This window comes from Oreochromis niloticus, linkage group LG17, assembly GCF_001858045.2.
Source record: "Oreochromis niloticus isolate F11D_XX linkage group LG17, O_niloticus_UMD_NMBU, whole genome shotgun sequence".
Lineage (NCBI taxonomy): Eukaryota > Metazoa > Chordata > Actinopteri > Cichliformes > Cichlidae > Oreochromis > Oreochromis niloticus.
Window position 1 is genome coordinate 13,569,572 of NC_031981.2, and position 17,993 is coordinate 13,587,564.

Here is a 17,993-nt window from a genome sequence, read left to right on the forward strand (position 1 = left end):
GTCACGATGTGATTGAAATGCAGACTTTCGTCTTTAATTCAGGGGATTTCACAAAGTATTGCATTAACTGCTTTTTATAGTTTATATAGTCGGCTATTTTCAGGGGTATTTCATGTCTTCCTTTGGGAAACCTTTCCAATTCACAGGCTTTGTGTTGTCAGACAAAGCCTTCATCTCTCCTTTCCAACTGTCCACCTTTGTGGATAGTTTGATTTCTGTCTTTGGACCAAGTTAAGAAAGTAGGGTTTCCACCAGTGTGTTGAGATTTCTCATGTGACATCATAAGCACAATGCTCAAGAGTTGTCCACCATAATCGACCTAATTAAACCACCGGTTACTAGCCAAGCAAAATATAAGACTGATGCTGCTTTTTAAGGCAAATTTAAATCTAAATAGATGGATAAACATGGGTGTAATTTCCACCCCTTCAATTTTCCATAAATGAAAGTAGAAATGCATGCATCGGTTATGGTTACAGTTAAAGCTGTGGCTTTTTAAAACCATCATTAGTATATATATTAGATGATCAGCGACAAATGTATTGGTTTATATTCAAATTTACATTAAAAGTCCTTGAAATCAAAGAAATTATAAATTTCATGATACATTTTTTAATTTTTACAGATATCAGGTAGACGGCAGAATAATAATACAATCAAGAAAGTTAGCAGTCTACACAACCGCTTACGTCAGTTACCTTATATTTCAGGTGTAGTCCAGGTCAAATTATGTGAGGAAATTGCACATGAATGCATAATAAATATTGAGGTGAAGATTACATTTACAAAACCTTTTCATTTCTTGAATATAAAATTTTATTTTCATTAAAAAAAGAAAAGGATTAAACTTGAGGCTAGCTCTGACTCTGCCTAGCTTTAGCTTTAGCCATAGCAACTTTTTCTATTGTTAGCTTGTTTATAATATGCATGTTCAGCTGTTTGAAGGTGGTTTAAGTATCTGATTAGGTCTGTTGTTACAAAAGGTTTTGCAGTGGTTCCCCCGCAGTTTAGTTTGATTAAAATTTTGTCATAAGTCACAAAGAAGAGCTTTTATCATGCTAGCCTGTAGCTTCCATGTTTCTCCTGAATTCTGTTTTTTTTTTTTAAAGTACATTTTGGTACATTTCTATCCAGATAATCAGCTTTTTATTTGGATAAGTACATTAAACTTTAACTTGTCAACAAATGTTAATGTCAAATCCTGCACTGCGTTTGTATTTGTTTCATTTTGAGAATCCAGGTTGTTCGCTCGGGTGTTTCTGTGTTAAGAGAAGGTGACAGCCTGTTTGGTTTTTGCTTTTTATGACCAAGACTCTTCATTGTGTCCAGCTTTATCATGTTGACATCCCAAGCTGCTGCTTAGCAGTGTCTCTCTGTGTGCATGTGTGTTGATTCACCTTTTGTTCAACTCTTTTGCAAAAACCAGTTGGTTTCTCTGTTGCACACTTTCTAGCAAGCCCATTTCTATGTTGAGCTCATCCAGGACATTATGTTAATGCCAGCGCTGCTGCAAATCTGCACAGGTGTAAAAAAGGTGTTTTGTGCTCAGCCAGTCATTTACCACAAGCAGCAAATTGTCTTTTATGTAAAACAGTTTCTCAAGGCAGATACTAATCCAATTTTTTTGGTTCTGTTTGCATATTAGAGCCATGGAACGGTGGATTCAGGTGTGTCCAAGGAGCTGAATCTAAATGTCCACACAGACCCGTTTCTTTTCTCCCTCATTTCCATTCATTACTCCGTAATCTTGCTTGAAGCTGTCTCTGTTTAACGAATGCCAGATATAATTGTGATTGTTACATGAGTTGTTTTTCTAAAGTATTCTCCTTTTAGTTAGTGGCCGTGGGAAGAACATACCATCTGGGATTTTGGCCCTGTCCCACAGTCTGACACAGACACTGAAACAAAGCGTGCACTCTTCCTGCTTAACACTTCGTTGCAGACAGTACAAAATTTAAAAAATTGGTGTCAACAAATAGAACCATTTTGTCATTATTGGTCATTTTCTCGTAACAGCAAAAAAAACCTGCCATGCTCATCCACGTGTTTATGTCCTCCTCCATTATTCTGTCCCCACTGTATCTCTTTGTGCTCAGTTAAGTCCTGTGTCTCCACCGCTGCCAGCAGTAGAAATAAAATTGAGCTAGTGGAGATTTGGGAAGCCTGCATACAGCAGCCACTGCACCACTTCCTCCACTTCTGGTATAATCTTCCAGAAATAATATCTTGAATTAACTCCCACTCTCCTCCTGCAGTAGTCTCCTTTTATAAAACAATATAATGCATTGTCAGTTCTCAACAGAATGCACCAAACTGCAGATTGGCAGTAAATCTTCTGCAAACTAATGTGCCACAGCACCATGCCTTTCTCCTCCGATCTCAGAGAACGGCCCAGCGGTCTGTCGGCTGCAGATTTTAACTGTCCAACCTGCAAACAGATTGCAAGCCATTTTGCTCTGAGGTTTATAGCTCATGGCAAATGCTTGTTCAGCCTTTCACAGACGTGCTGTAAATGTCAGTCCTCTGTAGTTTCATAGATAATAAACCACATGCACTCATCCATACGTCTACATATGTGAGTTGGTAAAAGAGGTTGACAGTGATGTAAACCGTGCACTAAGCCCTTGTTTATATATTTATGGAGCATGCCGTTGTTTATTTCTAACGTTTTTCTGAGCCAGCACGAACATTTATGCAGCGTTGGGGTTCAAAGCAATTTATATCCCTTAAAATCCCTCATTAACTCTCATTTTATTCAGCTTCTAGGTTGTAAATTGCAAAAAAAAAACAAAAAAAAAAACCAACCCTCAAGAAATAAGACTTTTAGACACCTTTTGCTGACTGAGAAGGCAGTTTAATTTTCACATTACTGCAGCCTCAAAATGTGGGAGATGGCACACAAGAAATGCCAGTTAATTACACAGATCAAATCTATCACTTATTTTAAATAGTGTCTCTCTACATAAAGACAGTATTTCAGCTAGCATAGTGCTACAGAGTCAACTTTACCTCTGATTTGCCTGAAATTGATAAGGTTTACAATTTGGACATATTAGATCAGGTTTACTGTGAAATTTAAGCTTTATATATTAAAAAAAAGACTCATCTACAGACTCTCAGGCTTTTTATTTTCTTGCACATTTAAATCTGAGGCAGTGTTTAAACAACAACAGTTTCTTCAACGTGCTTTATATTGTGAGGTAAAGACTCTACAATAATACAGAGAAAACAAAGAGAAAAGCAACAATCAGATGATGCCGTATGAGCAAGCAATTTGGTGACAGTGGGAAGGAAAAACACCCTTTTAACAGGAAGAAAGCTCTGGCAGAAGCAGGCTCAGGGAAGGGCGGCTATCTGCAGCAACGGTTTGGGAGTGAGGGTGAATTTTCTGTGACCAATTTGGAGTAACGCCGACTGTATTGGATACACTATCTACTGATTTTTTTTGTGATACAACTTTTTAGTAATATTTTCTGAATCCAGCATGAAAGTTGAATGCAAATCACATAACTATTTAATATGTGAGGCTAAAATTGTAATAAAGCTTGAATAATACATAAAACATTTTTGCAAATCAGAGATTGTCAAGCAGACGGCCGACAATGATATGAAATGGAGTGACCCAATACTTACATAATTTAATATAAATGTAGCAGGTGGCTCATTCAAATAGTACTTCTTGATCAGAAATACACTCACCTTCAATAGAGTGGATCTTTGCAAACAGCTGCAGATCCAAACCCTACCAGGTTCTTCATGTAGATTTATTTTTGAACTGCACAGTTGTCGTCATTTCGTTGTGTTTGAAAGCCTAATGTTAACATGTGAGTTTTTATCATAAGGTGAATATATTATTTCTTCACCTGAAAGCATGTGGTGCACCTCCATTCCTTCATATTGCACCTCCAATTTTGTGTCAGATTTACAAAAAAGGAAAGACATTGGATAAAATCACGGTGTGAATTCAGAGACGTACCTTACTCAAATAGACTGCATGTTTCTCTTTAACTGCAAAATTTGTCTGACACGATGTGCAGAACGGTAACTCGGTAATGGCCAAGGGCCTTTGCCTTCCTGTCACAATCTATCTGCCTCCCATTCAGTGCTTGGAAAACCAGAAAAATGCAAATGAAATGTGGTTAATCAGCTGAGAAGTGAATGTAATTAGGAAGCAGAGGGGAGCGGTCATTTTTGAAAATGATTGTGTCTGTTATATATGCAGGGATTTGTTGCTCGTTATGATTTTATATTGTGAACACTTTTACAATAGGAAGTCTCTCTGCGAATACACAGAGATCACAGCTGCAATGGTTCACTGCAGACGTGTCATGTCAGTGTGTGTGTGCTTTTTCTACATGCAAAGAGGCACACAGTAAAGTTGGATGATTTGGTTAATGAGGAGGCAGCTAACTGCTCACCCTGCAGTGACCTCAGTGTCAGAGCAGGAAGTTGCTCATCTGATCAGGTCTGAGCTCATCTGCGATCTGTTTCAGTATACATTTAAAAAAAATTCCCATATATATTTTTATACACCTAAGTAGAGGTTTATAGTGCACAGCAGTGGGTTTTGTTTTTTTTTCTCGAGTACAGCTTATCTGAGAATTGTTTAAAGCTATTTTATTCATGGCCGTCTTCCACTACAGTCTTGATACTGAGTATAACTATCGGTGACAGTACACTATAACAAACTCTTGGTCTGTTTCACTACTGTCTCAACATCTTTCTCTCCAGTGGATTCACAATCGTTTTCACTTCTTTACTAACTCCTTTTACATGACTGCCCTCAGTGATTCTCACCACCTGAAGGTGTAAATAATCCACCAGGATTCTGTGAGGAACTTCCTACAAACCAAAAACAAGCTGGTGGAGGAGAAAGTAACTCTGAGAGCTCTGCAATCAATATTACACTGATTTATTAACTACAGCTTTTCCCATGAGTGTTCATTTGTGTTCAAATGGTTGAGCAAGGACTAAAAGAAGAGCTCTTTAAGAATGAATGCAAAGAAAAGATTTGAAGAGATTCTTAATGCTTTGAAGCCTGAAGGAGATAAATGGTTATCCTCTCTTTCTCAATTTCCTTCGTAGAAAAAGGTGAAATTTTGAAGTCACTGGCATCACAGCTGGGCAGCAGGTCCAGTTTGAGGTATGTGAAATATTAACACACTATAATGTGCGAGTAAGTTCTGAGATGGTGCTTGTTGTGCATAAATGGGGCAAGACCCAGATGGTAAAAGTACATTTTGCAAATGACAATTGGTGCAACGTGAAATTTTGTGATACTTGGAGATGCGTCCTTATCATCTGCAGAAGCTGCACCAAGGGTTAGTACTACAAACAGAGTACCCAAATATCTCCATCTTTGCTCACAGTCACAGTGCTACACCTATACCAAAATAAGCCACTATTGTCAAATAATGTGTCTCTAGGAATTTTTATGTTTACTCTGGTATTATGCAGTGATTGAGAATGGGGGGGGAAAAAAAAGATGTAATAACAACTTTATCCCATGGATAAATATGGTTGTACAAGTCATATTTTATTTAATGTGATTTACAAGGATATAAATAATGGCCAAAATTACAAAAATCAGTGTGCTGGAAGCCCAAGCCTATGTACATTAGTTGGTCAGCAGTGATGACACCAAATAATTCATGTTAGTTTGCACTCAAAATACAGTCTCTACAATCTACCACTTTTTTTAAAATGTCCAACCTTTATTTTGGTACCATGTTTCCAGTGCCATTTGCTGCAAATCCTTTATTCTTTTCTCTTTTACATGTATGAACAATGAGTTGGCAAAATATCTATGTACACTTTATAATTGGATGATTTCTCATCCAAATAATACAGTAATACTGCGTTTTAAAATAGTACATCTGCTAGATAAGAGTAGAGCCCCGTGAGAAATGATGGAGAGTTGACCTGACCTAAAAGTTAGCTAGCCACCTGCGACATTCGCTCTCTGTGTACAAGTATGATCGCCTAGATTTTATTTTATTTTTATTTTTTTTTTTTGTTAAAGGATTGCCATCATTCTCAGGCCCAAGGTTTTCATTTCAGCATATCATAGAAAAATAATGTAACATTAAGACAACAGTAGACAAGAATTGCACAAGTATAATCATAATCCTCATGGTAATATAATACTCTCATATTAAACATTAAAATGTCAGGCAATACGAATAGAATACTTTTTTTTTTAGACTCTAGATGCTTTGTTCACATAGGCTCTTCATCCATAATGAGACACCCGTTGCATCTTGAGCGTGTTGCAGCTAGTCATTTACACACTTGTGCATATATCTCTTTATTATTTTCTGACATTAAAGAAAAAAAAAACAACAACAAAGAAATAAAATAAAGAGGACCAAAAGAGCCAGCCAGACATCGTGGAACTCATGCCAACACTGACACATGCCCAGGGATGCCCTTTAGTCAGCCCGCCGTCTATTACCTAAACATGCCCTGTAACCATACTCACAGTCTCCATGGAGATGCTGACCTGCCAAAAAGTTCGAAGGTCATGCCTCCCAGTTGGGCGCATAAAACAGATCCTGCTGGAGTTGCAGAAAGTTGAGGCTGCTTTCTAATAAGTGTACATTCAGAGCAGACGGTCGTCTGTCAAGATGCAGTCCTGTCAGCGTGTGTGTGTGTGTGTGTGTGTTTAATTATTAGTTGGTCCAATGTTTACTGTGTCGAGCAACACGTGGATGAATGACGTTAATATTTTGTAGTCAACCTTAAACACTGTGGAGTAGCATCCATGTTTGTAGTCCTTTTGAAAAGTGAACAAGAGGGTCCTTTGTAGTCCTTTTTGCATTGTGTGTGTGACAAGGTCCATGTTTAGGGCTGGCTACATTCTTTGCATTCCACAGTAATAGACATGAGCATCCGGCATTGCCCTGCAAATGAGATGACATCACTTATCGAGAGAGCCCTCACACCCCGCCTCTCCACTGGCCCCCCTGCTCAGCAAATCCAAAATGGCCACCATGCGTTTCACAAGCCACATGCTAAACCTTTTACATACAAGATTTATTCCCCCAAATAAAACAAGGTTTATGGGCTGGGAAAAAAAAATTAAAACAAAACAAAAACTCCACGTGATTAAAGTAATTCTGAACATATACACAAACATGTGCTGAAAAAAGGTGCTAGAAAAGCAAAAGTTCACCTAGATCTTCCTGTGTCACAGGTCAAGTTTAAAATATAGTTTGTCAAAGAAATTTACAAGTTTATCTCCAAAAAATAATCTGATATAAAGAATCAAAAAGTTGAAATACATTCTAGTAGCCTGCTGGATGAACCAGTTTGAGTCAAAGTTAGACTGTGCTACATCACCTCTCCCAAAGTTCAGCTCTCCTCTTTGATTAAAAAGTGTTTAAAAAGTCTAAATTTCCCTCCAGTTGTCATGTTAGGACAACATCCCTCCTCACTGTCAGCTCCCACACGGTGCTCAGAGACAGCTAAAACACTGTTTCGCCTCTTAGCAGTGCTCTGGTTTCAAATCTTGTTCAAGTTATCAGGGGCAGTTGGACAAAAGGGCTAAAATGAATAGTAAAGTGAGGGATGGAGGCAGTTGGAGGAGAAAAGGAGGAGAGAGACGAAGCCAAATGGTTGCACCCATAAACAGGAAGAAAAAGAAAAAAACCAAAAAACAAGAAACTGGAAGCAGAATAACCGAGTGGTTGACTGCTGACTGACCGACAAACATGAAGTGGAAAAACAGAGCTGACCATTCCCCCTACAGGTGGAGACAGAAGTGCACCACAGCCCTGGGTTCAAAGGTCATGCGCCAGCCCTGCAGGCAGGAGGACGTGGCCCAGGCCAAAGAGAGGGGGGAGAGCAGAAATAAAAGAGAGAAGAAGAGACAAGGAGAAAGAAGAGAGAGACAACGCAGCGCCAAACGTCATCATGCAGTGGACAGGCTCGGCTATCGGGGGCGGGGCGAGATGTTTTTTTTTTTAATTTTTTTTTTTTGTCAGCCGGTGAGGTGGCGCGGCGGCGTGCGTCGCTCGTGCCCAACTCCGGGGCGGGGCCCGGTACAGGGCAACCTCTGAAAGGCACACACACACAGGATTGGACAAGGCGGGTGTATGTTAGAAAATAGTGGTCTCGTACTTGGTGTTGACTCCTCTTTTGGCCTCCTGACCTGGCTCCACAATCCACGGCACGTTGGCATGGCCCTTCTGATCCATGGATGGCTGCTCCATCTGACACAGAGAGAGTCGGAGGAGGACGGGGAGAAGCAGAGTTAGAAAAAAACAAGAGGGGAGGGAGGGGAGGGGGGGGGGGAGAAGCAGGACAAACGGCCAGTTTATTATATTGTACTGCTGTGTTGGATGATTTCAAACCAAACAATGCAAAAGTCTGTGTCGTAGTTTTAAAAAAACGACTTGAGGTGCAGTTTTCAGATATTATGTCATGCTGATAGTCGGTGAAACCAGAGTGATACAGTAGAATGAATGAGATGGAGGTGGAGGATCGGCTGCTTACAGAGAAATGAGATGGCGGGGGAAAATAATACAGATGGGAAAGCAGAACTGAGAATATACACATTTTTTTGAATATGTATAAATGTCATGTCTGTGTTCATACTGAAGCAGCGCATCACCTATAAGCTGTACGAATGGTAAATGAACTGGTTCTTATATATTGCTGCCCCACTCTGAAATGCTACACAACCTTCTTCATTCACAAGCACTTTGGCCTTGGCTTACCCAAGGATGCTTTGGTGCTTCCAGGGATCAAACCACAAACCTTCTGTTTAGTAGACGACCTGCTCTACCTCCTGAGCCATTTCCTGCAGCTCCGAAGCATTTTAATAGAGATGCTGTCTGTAGCTGCAAAGCTGTCGTGGTGGCTGAGAAACAAACCAAACAATCTAGAGCGCTTTCAAAAATAACCCCAAGGCAACAATCAAGAGGCTTAGGTCTATTGCCGAGGGTGGCTTTCCTCCAGTCTGTTGGTTTGTTTTCAGATGGTTTGGGGGATGGCAGCTTCGGTAAAGTTGACTCGGTACAGGAAGACGTGTTTGTAAACTTGAATTGCAAACATATATATGAGCAAATTATTAACTGCATCTTCATGTAGTGTTAACATTTTTATAATAAAGCCAAAAATGATCTGCTTTGAAAGGTGTCGTAGTGTTGTTGGAGGAAACTGGATTAACTCTGCGGTGCACTAACAGAGCCATGGTTCGGTTATCTTCTCTTAACACACTGCTACAGCAACAGTACTGAAACTAACTGTAATATTAATACGGTTCTCTATCCTCTTCTTTACACACACACACACACACACACACACACACACACACACACACACACACACACACTCAGACAGCCAGAGCAAGACCATATAATCCTGTTTTGGGGTTATAGGATTAGGGCAAACACAGACACACTTTCGATCTCGCGGCATCACAACACATCATGCTCAGTAAAGAGCTCATCCAGAGCATCACCAGTATCAAATTCATGAACCACACATGAAGACGCTGAATGAACCGTCTGCTTTCAAAATGAATTTTATATCAGCAATTTTTTTTTTCCCAAAGGAAGGGGTGAGAAGAGAAACTTTAAGTGATGCTACCGGGGCGTCCAATGTTTGATTTGGCTCCACGAACTCAGTGGTCCAAACTGATGTAAAACATGCTCTTTGTAGTGTGGCTCTATTGAACTTTTGAATAATTTCTTGGCACACTACGTACACTGTGGAACGCCAGTCGTTCTTTAATGACCCTTTATAAAAATCATATGCTTTGTGTGATAGATGAAGATGTTTCTGGGCGAGTGTGAGGTTGGTTCAGAAGTGAAAGCACTCCAAAAATAAAAGTTCAGTGCAAGCATTTAGTTCTGGAACTACTAAACCTACGTGGTTTCAAGTGCGTTTAAACATTTAGCTCATTTTTAAGCATTTGTTATAAAGGGTAGGCAGTGTTTTAAAATGTTCCAGCAGGCCACTCTGAGTCCAGCATTAGATTTGATGATTCGCATGAAATTGACTTGTGAAGTTTTGACTACACATTCAATCCCTGAGAGATCTTAATATAAGTACAACAGTAGACATCAGTTTTTCCACATGACAAAGACAAGCAGCTGTACTAAATGAAAGAGCAGTCTTCAGGCTTAAACTGTAAGGAATAAATCTGTTAAACTTCAGATTTATGCTGTAAAAAAACAAAAAAAATAACATTTCTGTAGTAGATGTTGAAAAAACCCAGAAACTTTTCTCCCATTTAATTCTTTATTACCTAATTACATTGGTGTATGAGTATGGGGGGGACCCATTGAGGTCTTTATAAATGAAAAATACAGTTAAAAGTCCAAAATTTGTGCCCTTGTTATCACCAGTGAGGCAGATTGGAGTCTTTGCCAGACCGATTCTGGCCCCCGGGACTTACGTTTCACAGCCTTGATCTAAATGAAGTTTAGCCTCTAATGTTACAATCAAACTAGAGAAAACTGTGGTTGGAGACTGCAGGAAGACCACAATTATTGCGACTGTGTACAGTGAACTTCCAGTCCTGTTGCCTTAGTTGCTTCAAAGAACCATCTTCAAAGTAAATTTGACATGTGATAAATTGGCAATAAGACCAATTTGCTCCAATTGAATGGAGTCAAGTTGTTCAACTGTCACAAATCAGTAAAAAACGCAAATCTGTTGCCATCCATATACACAGAAATTCACATGAAATTCAAAGTCCTGCCAGAACCTCAAATTTAAAACACAAATTCAGAAATTCATTCCCAAATAGTGATGTAGTTTCTGCAGAATGGAAATTTAACAGCAAAATGCTATAGGCAGTCTAAAACCTTACTTTTATATAGGAATATGAACAGAAAATAACCAGTTGAATCAAGTCCCCTATTGCGATGCTTTGCTGCTGAGTTGCGCTTGTCGGTGAAGACTGACTCAGGTTGATTTCAATATGCTGGAAATCTGTCTCCATTTATAAATGAGATGGAAATTACTTGCAGACTGCTGCTAGTCTATCTGAGGGTGACTGCAGTCAGTCTGAGTCATACTGCGATGGTGTGGAGACAGGTTGCCTTCTGCCAGTTGACCCAAGCAATCACCATGTGCTTGAAATTAGTTGCCCAGAATTTGAGTGTGTTGCACGTTCAACACACTCAATATAATATATAATATATAATATACTATACAACTATAAATCAATGTAGTCATTGGGCAACCACCAGTCTTTTCCAAATCAGAAAGAGGTTGCTATCCTATTTTCACTGTAGTATGACTGAGTCATGAAAGAGCAAGTAAATGAGAAAATTTAAGCTATTTGATATTTAGGCCGCACAACCTGCAGCATTTGCCACCGAAAGGCTGACAACACTCGTCGTAGCTGGCAAGCTAGGACATACAAGGTCACTAATGATGAGAATCTTTGGCAACTCTAATTTATTAAACATAAAATAAGAAAGGAAGGAATTCACGAGCTAATTATTGACTGAGTCGAATTCTCAATGAGGCAGACTCTTTAATTAGCATAATTTAACAAAGTTTTTTAAAAAGACCCCCCAAAAAATCCCTCATCCTTCAGCTCGGTCCAATTACTGTTAGCTGATTTATACGTCCAACCACTCAACTCAACTGTTTATTGATCAAAGCGCTTTATTTACATTAATTTACCATCTCAAATATACCACAAAGAAGGAGGCGGTGCATCTCCATCCAAAGGCTGAATTGGTACAGACGGACACGTAAAAACTGAAGCACTTATGAAATGGATTGGCTCTGCAAGATTGGCTGTCTTTTTTATACCAGCGCTACTAAAAGTGATATGGACCCATGGGGTAGTAAACGAAGAAACACACACGCACACACACAGCAAACAGAACACACAAGGATGCAGAGTCAGTTGAGTAAAAGCAACAGAATTAAAATGGAAGCACTTACAGATGGCGCCTTCTCCTTGAATAAATGAAAAATTACATGAAAACAAAGGATAAGAGAAGGAAAAGCGTGGAGGACCTGTGACTGAGCTTTGTGAGGAAGATGGAAGAGTCGAGAGGGAGGAAGAGGAGGGTGAAGAGGAGGCCGGTGAGGGGTGTAAATGTGGCCCAGTGACCAGCGGCTGGAAGGGGGCATGATGACCTACAGGGAGGCAGAGGTCATACACAAGTCAAAGTCGGCCTGCTCCAAAAGCAACAAAGCAGCAAGGCAAAAAACCACAGCGAGGACAGAGCAGCTACATGGCAACAGAGAAAGGCAACAGCGGTCTAAAACCAAAAGCAAAAAAACCATGGCAACAACATGGCAGCAAATTCATTGCCCTGGAAACAGCGGGGGACAGCAGCATTACCACAACACAGCAAAACTCAGACTGGAGAAGGCAATGTTACGCCACACTTATATAGCAACTCCTGCATGGCAACAACACTCCCACTAGTATGAATATGCCACAGCAACTGTACAAAAAAAGCTCTGAAAAAAGTGTCTCTAACACTCAGGCTCAGTTTATTCAAATGGATTTAGACATTTTTCCCCAGGTTCATGACGAATTTCCAGTTGTTTTAAAGGTTGTTAAAGGGTTAGGGTAATGTAAAAAAAATAGGACTTCTAGACTAGGCTCGGGTGGCATCTATCTAGGACTAACCCACTATTGCAGTTGGAGAAAAGGTTATAAAGTTACATGTGGCAATATGTTGGTCACATCTTTATCATTCACAGATTCCAAAGTCAGATTGCATAGACATCTATGAGAAAACGTGACTTACTGTATGATCTCAACACTCCATGAACAGTCTCTCAGTTTGTCAGGTAGATTTGTCTGGTTAAGTAACAAAAATTTAGCAACAGCGAAAATACTTAACAGCCGGACTTTTCTCACCAATGAGTGCCACCACGACTGCTATGTCCATCTTTTATATACAGTATATAGGGCAGAGGCATTTTTCTACACTCATAGTCTCCATCTTCCATAAGGACTTCTAAACTGCTGTTATAATCTGATACGACCCAGGCCTATTGTAGACTATCTAAAATGAAATCTGTTGCTTTAAAAGTGTCATATTACAGATTACAGTAACACACCAGTCCCGGTTACCTCAAACAAGTTCACCTTTGTAAGTTAAGTGGATGTTGGGGGGGATTTACAACCTGATATGCTCACGGGAGAAATATGACAATGGGAGGTTGTGGAGAAACTGTTACTGGTGCACAGAGAAACAAAGCTACCGTATTTTAAAGGACATGGGCTTTAGAGGTGCTGGAGGATGGAGATCATAGCTGGCGGGTGGCAGGAATATTAAGTGAATCCTGCAGTATCTTTGCCCTGCTGCACACCACAAGCCATTAACTACACCACACACACACATACATATACATGAAGCAGGCAGGAAAAAAGACAATTAATGGTTAATGTAATGGTTGCCGACTAAGCAGATTGTGTGTGCACATGCCGTCATCCATCATCTCTGTAGGCATAGGACCACACAAACAAATACCGCATGTGCTCTCCTTTCCCATCTTTCCTCACCATCTCACATCTCACACTAACTTTAGAAAGCGAGAGCATTCCTATGAAACTGCTGTTCCACTCAATCACCATCTTTTTGTTTTTTCATGACTCACAGTATGTAAATTTGGTCCAAGCACACCGTTACAGCAGCAACTATAACTCTGTACCAGGCCTTTTGGACTCACACGTGTGCTGCTGAGCCTGAGCTGGTGTTTGTCAGTGGAGGAGGGTAGTGAGTGCAGAGTGGGTTAGGGTGACTATTTTAATGGTCTGTTGAGGGGTTTATGGAAGGGCTGCAGGTTTATTGATAGACTTTGTGACACTGTAGTTGATGGAGGTATGACACATGCTTTCATGATACTGTATGGGAAAGAAGACTCTGTTAAACAGCGAGGGCTGGGTATTGATTACCATAATTTATATGGATCAATATAAGTTACGAAACTGTTGGGGGCATACAGAGTCCACTAGAAGCATGACTGATAAATATTGACTTGTCTGAGACCTATTAAGCTCATTTCAGCTTCAGATTTTAAGCCTTTGAATGAATGTGTCCAAAGTAATTCTCATTATTATTTGTCTAAGAGTCTGCAGTGCTTTGCAAACGGGAGGTTTGACCAGTGGGTGGGTGCATGAGATAATATCCTCGCTTTGGTGTCATACAAGAGTATAAGAGTACATCCAAGAACAGAAAAACACTCTGAAATTGAGCCATTGGTGCATCTGCAGCCTGAGCTTTTGGAACTCTATAACTGTAATATTTGAAACCTTGGCCACTTTTAATATGACCATCCATCATTGTAGCTTTTGCCTGGGCTCAGACGTTGGAATCATCCCGATTATCGAGTTGACACAAGACATGAAACGGTTTTCTTTTGTAGAACGATCTGTTCAATAAGCACTATTTGAGGGCTATCTTTTAGCCCATCAATGCTACAAGCTGGACTAAAGCCATTGTCAAGCTATTATACAGCCAGCCACCACCAACGAGGATATCTATTACAGTTCAGGGAATGTCAGGCTAAAGGAGGAAACAGAACAAGTTCACAGTTCTGAGTGATATCTGCGAGCAGACACGAAGGCAAAAATGGGGCACTTTGCTCTGCTTAACCATCATCGTTCTCTAAATCCATTACGGTTACATTCAAGTGCTTTCCTGCAGGTTTGAGAGAAGACTAGGTTTTTCCTCTTTTGCTCTGTATGCACTGATGCAGCTTAAGTGAAGCTCCTCAACTTATCATTTAAACCATCAAAGCATTTGTATATCAGCATTTGTATTTATTTCTTATCATACTCAGCCCTACCTCAAGCAGATTACTGCACATGAGCGGAAAGCTCTTCCCTATAGTGCAGTCCTCCACATGAGAATTCTTTATCTTCTCTTACACAGAACCACACACACACACACACTCTCATGCACACCCGGAGAGAGAGCGGGCAAGCCTCCCTGGAGCTTTATGCAAACACGCATCATCAATCAGCCAAGTGTGTAAGAGACTGCAGGGACAGTAAGACTGAGTGAACGCTTAAAAGACCAAATATCCACCTACACCTCTGCCACTTAGTCCGCTGGGCCAAGGCGCACGCACGCAAAGAACACGAGCAGATAGAGCTAGAAAACCAATCTCAGATGTTTAGAAATAATGTAAATGAGTGAGGATGATACTGGTAAGGTATTATGGACAGAGTCCAGTGAAAATAGGAGTGCTTTATTGGAATGAAATTCAAAAAATTTGAAGTTTTTTCACTTTAGACCAAAGCAATCCAATCCAGACCATCTGGAACATGTGGCCTCACTATTGTGGAACTTGACAGGGATGGATTTTGTCTTTGAACAGTAGTGCAGCTGTGCAGCTGCGTTACTTACAGACTTGCGGATGTTGATGCGTGGCTTGGGGACAGGTTTGCTGGGTTTGCTGTCGAAGCTTTCGGGCAGTGTGGATGATCCGTGGCCGCTCTTCCTAGCCTGTAGGGCTAGCTGGTAGGCCACCTCGAAGGCCTGTCCGAGCGTCAGGATGATCTCGTAGGCCAGGTTCTGACAAAATGGCAAAATCAAATAGGTGAATGTGATCTTGGACAGTGAGTCTGATGTTCGCCTGTGAGCACAGCAGAGTGTCAGTACTGACCACATCAAAAGCAGTGAAGACATGGCAGTAGTGGTGACTGGACTTGAGGTCTTTGGTGATGTAGGCAAATGTGGACAGATCCTCTGGATCCTGAGCTGCACACGAGATGTTGCGAATCTCATGCTCCGCTATGATGTTCTACAGAGAGAGAGAGCGAAAGACGCAGAGGAGGAAACAAAGAGAGAAAACACAGAAGCAGAAAGATAAAGAAGCGCACCGAGAGATTGTAGATTATCTCCATTGAGCCACTTCACGGAAAAACAAATCTGATTTATTATTCATCTCAAACTCATAATCACTGTGGCACACTTTTCGGTTTGAGACGTTTCTGGAGCCACTCAGATGGAATTTGTCCTCTGGTAATGTCACTGGAGAACGCTCAGACTTTGTGTTGCGTTAATTAAAGCACATCTCAGCGCTGTGAATTAAAAAAAACATCAAAGCCCAAAGAGAAGTTTTAGCGGGGGCCAACATCAGTAAACATTACGTTTAAGTTAGAAGTTGCTTTGAGCTATTATAAGAAAATATGCTGAAAATGCATTAAACTTTGATCTAGAAGAAGTGGATTTTTTTTAAGGGCATGAAAATGAAAACATTAAAACAACATATTGTAGAGATAAAAATCGGTGCAGTGAAGATGATTTCACCTGAGAGAAATCAAAAAGAAGTTGCATAACATTCAACCAGTGAAATGCCAGGTTAGTCATATAGGACAGTGCTGTCTCTCTGCACTGATTGTATATAAATAGGCATATTGATTACTTGGGTTAAGCTAAGAGAGGAATCCTCTCCTTGTAGTTGTTGTTTTGGGTGAACTCACACAGCAGGTAACCACAGAGGACTAATAATGACTTACTATCTTTGATCTTCCGAATGGATTTTGTACTTAATACTATTTCTTTCCGTCTGTCGTTCACGGTTTAGTACATTAGTGAAAATCCACGAGGACGGCTGCACAGATAGTTTTACTATTACATTTTAAAAAATGTTTTGAGAAGACTTTTTAAACATTAAGTGCTATAATGGTGTCAACAGGAAGAAGCATAATCATTTTTCCAAAGTCTGTGTAACTTCCCTCCACAAATAATTGCACATTTAATTATCTTTATATTGTGTTCGAGACAAATCGCACAGATATCACAGATATACGTAGCAGTGGACGTCTTCACACAGCCACTGTTTGAGTAGAGAGTTGCCGCACATTTCATCTCCTTCTGTGTTCTGTAACAATGCAGGACCGAGAGAAGGCACAAGCATGTCTGCGTGACTAATTGGAGAACTGAATTGCCAAACACAGACTTACTTGGATTTTTTTTTTTTTTTAATTAATTAATTTTCTGGTAAGAATCACCAGCTGGTGTCCTTCTCATCACTGTTGGGTAACTTTAATATCTAAAACTGTCTCTGTATATTTCTTGTCTTTCTTTTTCTTTTACAGTGTGGATGACCTACTTGAGCATGCTCTGTTTTAGTGCAAATTCTTGTCTTCAGCTTTTCAACAAGAATCCAAATATGTACCTGATTCTTTTCTTATACACGTGCACATGAAACTCAGATACTTCCATTCTGTTCTGGACTGTTCTAGACTTTCAGCTCATCCCTTTTCATCCTGATTATTGCTTGTTTGCGCTCTGTGTACATACAGTTGTAAATCAGCGAGGCTGCAGCAGCACAGAGCAGACACGAGCACTGCAATGCTGCGCGGGCTTTACACTCGGTGTGTCATTTACCTCACAGGAAGCGAGCCGTGCGCATTGCTGTACCTTATTTGTGGCGTCGATGAACTTCACTCCTTTGTAGGACACGGAGAGCACGATGGTCGGCACTTTCTTCATCTGTTCTGTCGACTTCTTGTGCAAAAATGAGAAGGTAGAGACAAAAAAGAGGAAAAAAAACAGCAGTGACTTTGGAGGCAGCTCGTGAAAGTAAACTTGACAATTTAACTTGGTGTATTTAATGAAGATTTCTGTTCTGCTTTGAATTCTAGTCGCACCATTTTCAAAGGTTATGAAAAAATAAAAATAAACTACCTTTCTACACTCAAGTCACTGCAGCGATTCAATTCAATAAGTCTATTAACTTTTAGGTCATATCGGGCTCTGACAGTATATCTCTCCTCACTCCTTGTAATTACATACCTATACTGAACTCATTATGCCGAGAGGTGCTGTGAAGAATTGTGTGATTTACAGCGATGTCAGCGTTACCCTCCCAGCTGTCATCCTACCTGACAAAAGGTTTAATATATTCAAAGCTTCCTTCTCTGAACGACTTTGTGTTCTTCATCGCTTGTCATCTCCTCCTCCTCAGCATCCATATTCCTATCACAGCCCGTCCTTCTTTTCTCCTCCCTTGTCGAACACGCGAGCTGCTATCCCATATCTGTTTGT

At 40.3% G+C, this 17,993-nt stretch overlaps 1 protein-coding gene and 1 long non-coding RNA gene across 5 annotated transcripts in view; one reads left to right on the forward strand and one right to left on the reverse strand.

Moving 5' to 3' along the window:
- Window positions 1-17,993, forward strand: part of LOC102082052 (uncharacterized) — a 37,138-nt gene that overhangs the window by 10,355 nt on the left and 8,790 nt on the right. Inside the window, exon 2 of the long non-coding RNA XR_003214652.1 lies at window positions 5,086-5,143. This is a non-coding gene — a long non-coding RNA (uncharacterized LOC102082052). The remainder of the gene's footprint in view (window positions 1-5,085; window positions 5,144-17,993) is intronic.
- Window positions 5,516-17,993, reverse strand: part of anks1b (ankyrin repeat and sterile alpha motif domain containing 1B) — a 255,384-nt gene continuing 242,906 nt past the window's right edge. For 2 of the 4 annotated variants that reach the window (XM_005451590.4, XM_013271198.3), the window contains 5 exons: window positions 17,367-17,453; window positions 15,604-15,741; window positions 15,345-15,512; window positions 8,122-8,213; window positions 5,516-6,902 (listed from right to left, as the gene is read on the reverse strand). In XM_005451590.4, coding sequence (XP_005451647.1) covers window positions 6,854-6,902; window positions 8,122-8,213; window positions 15,345-15,512; window positions 15,604-15,741; window positions 17,367-17,453 — 534 coding nt within the window. In that variant the 3' untranslated portion in view covers window positions 5,516-6,853. Of the gene's footprint in view, window positions 8,214-15,344; window positions 15,513-15,603; window positions 15,742-17,366; window positions 17,454-17,993 lie in introns of all 4 variants that reach the window. The other 2 variants (XM_003444938.4, XM_013271197.3) reach the window with 2 other exon arrangements.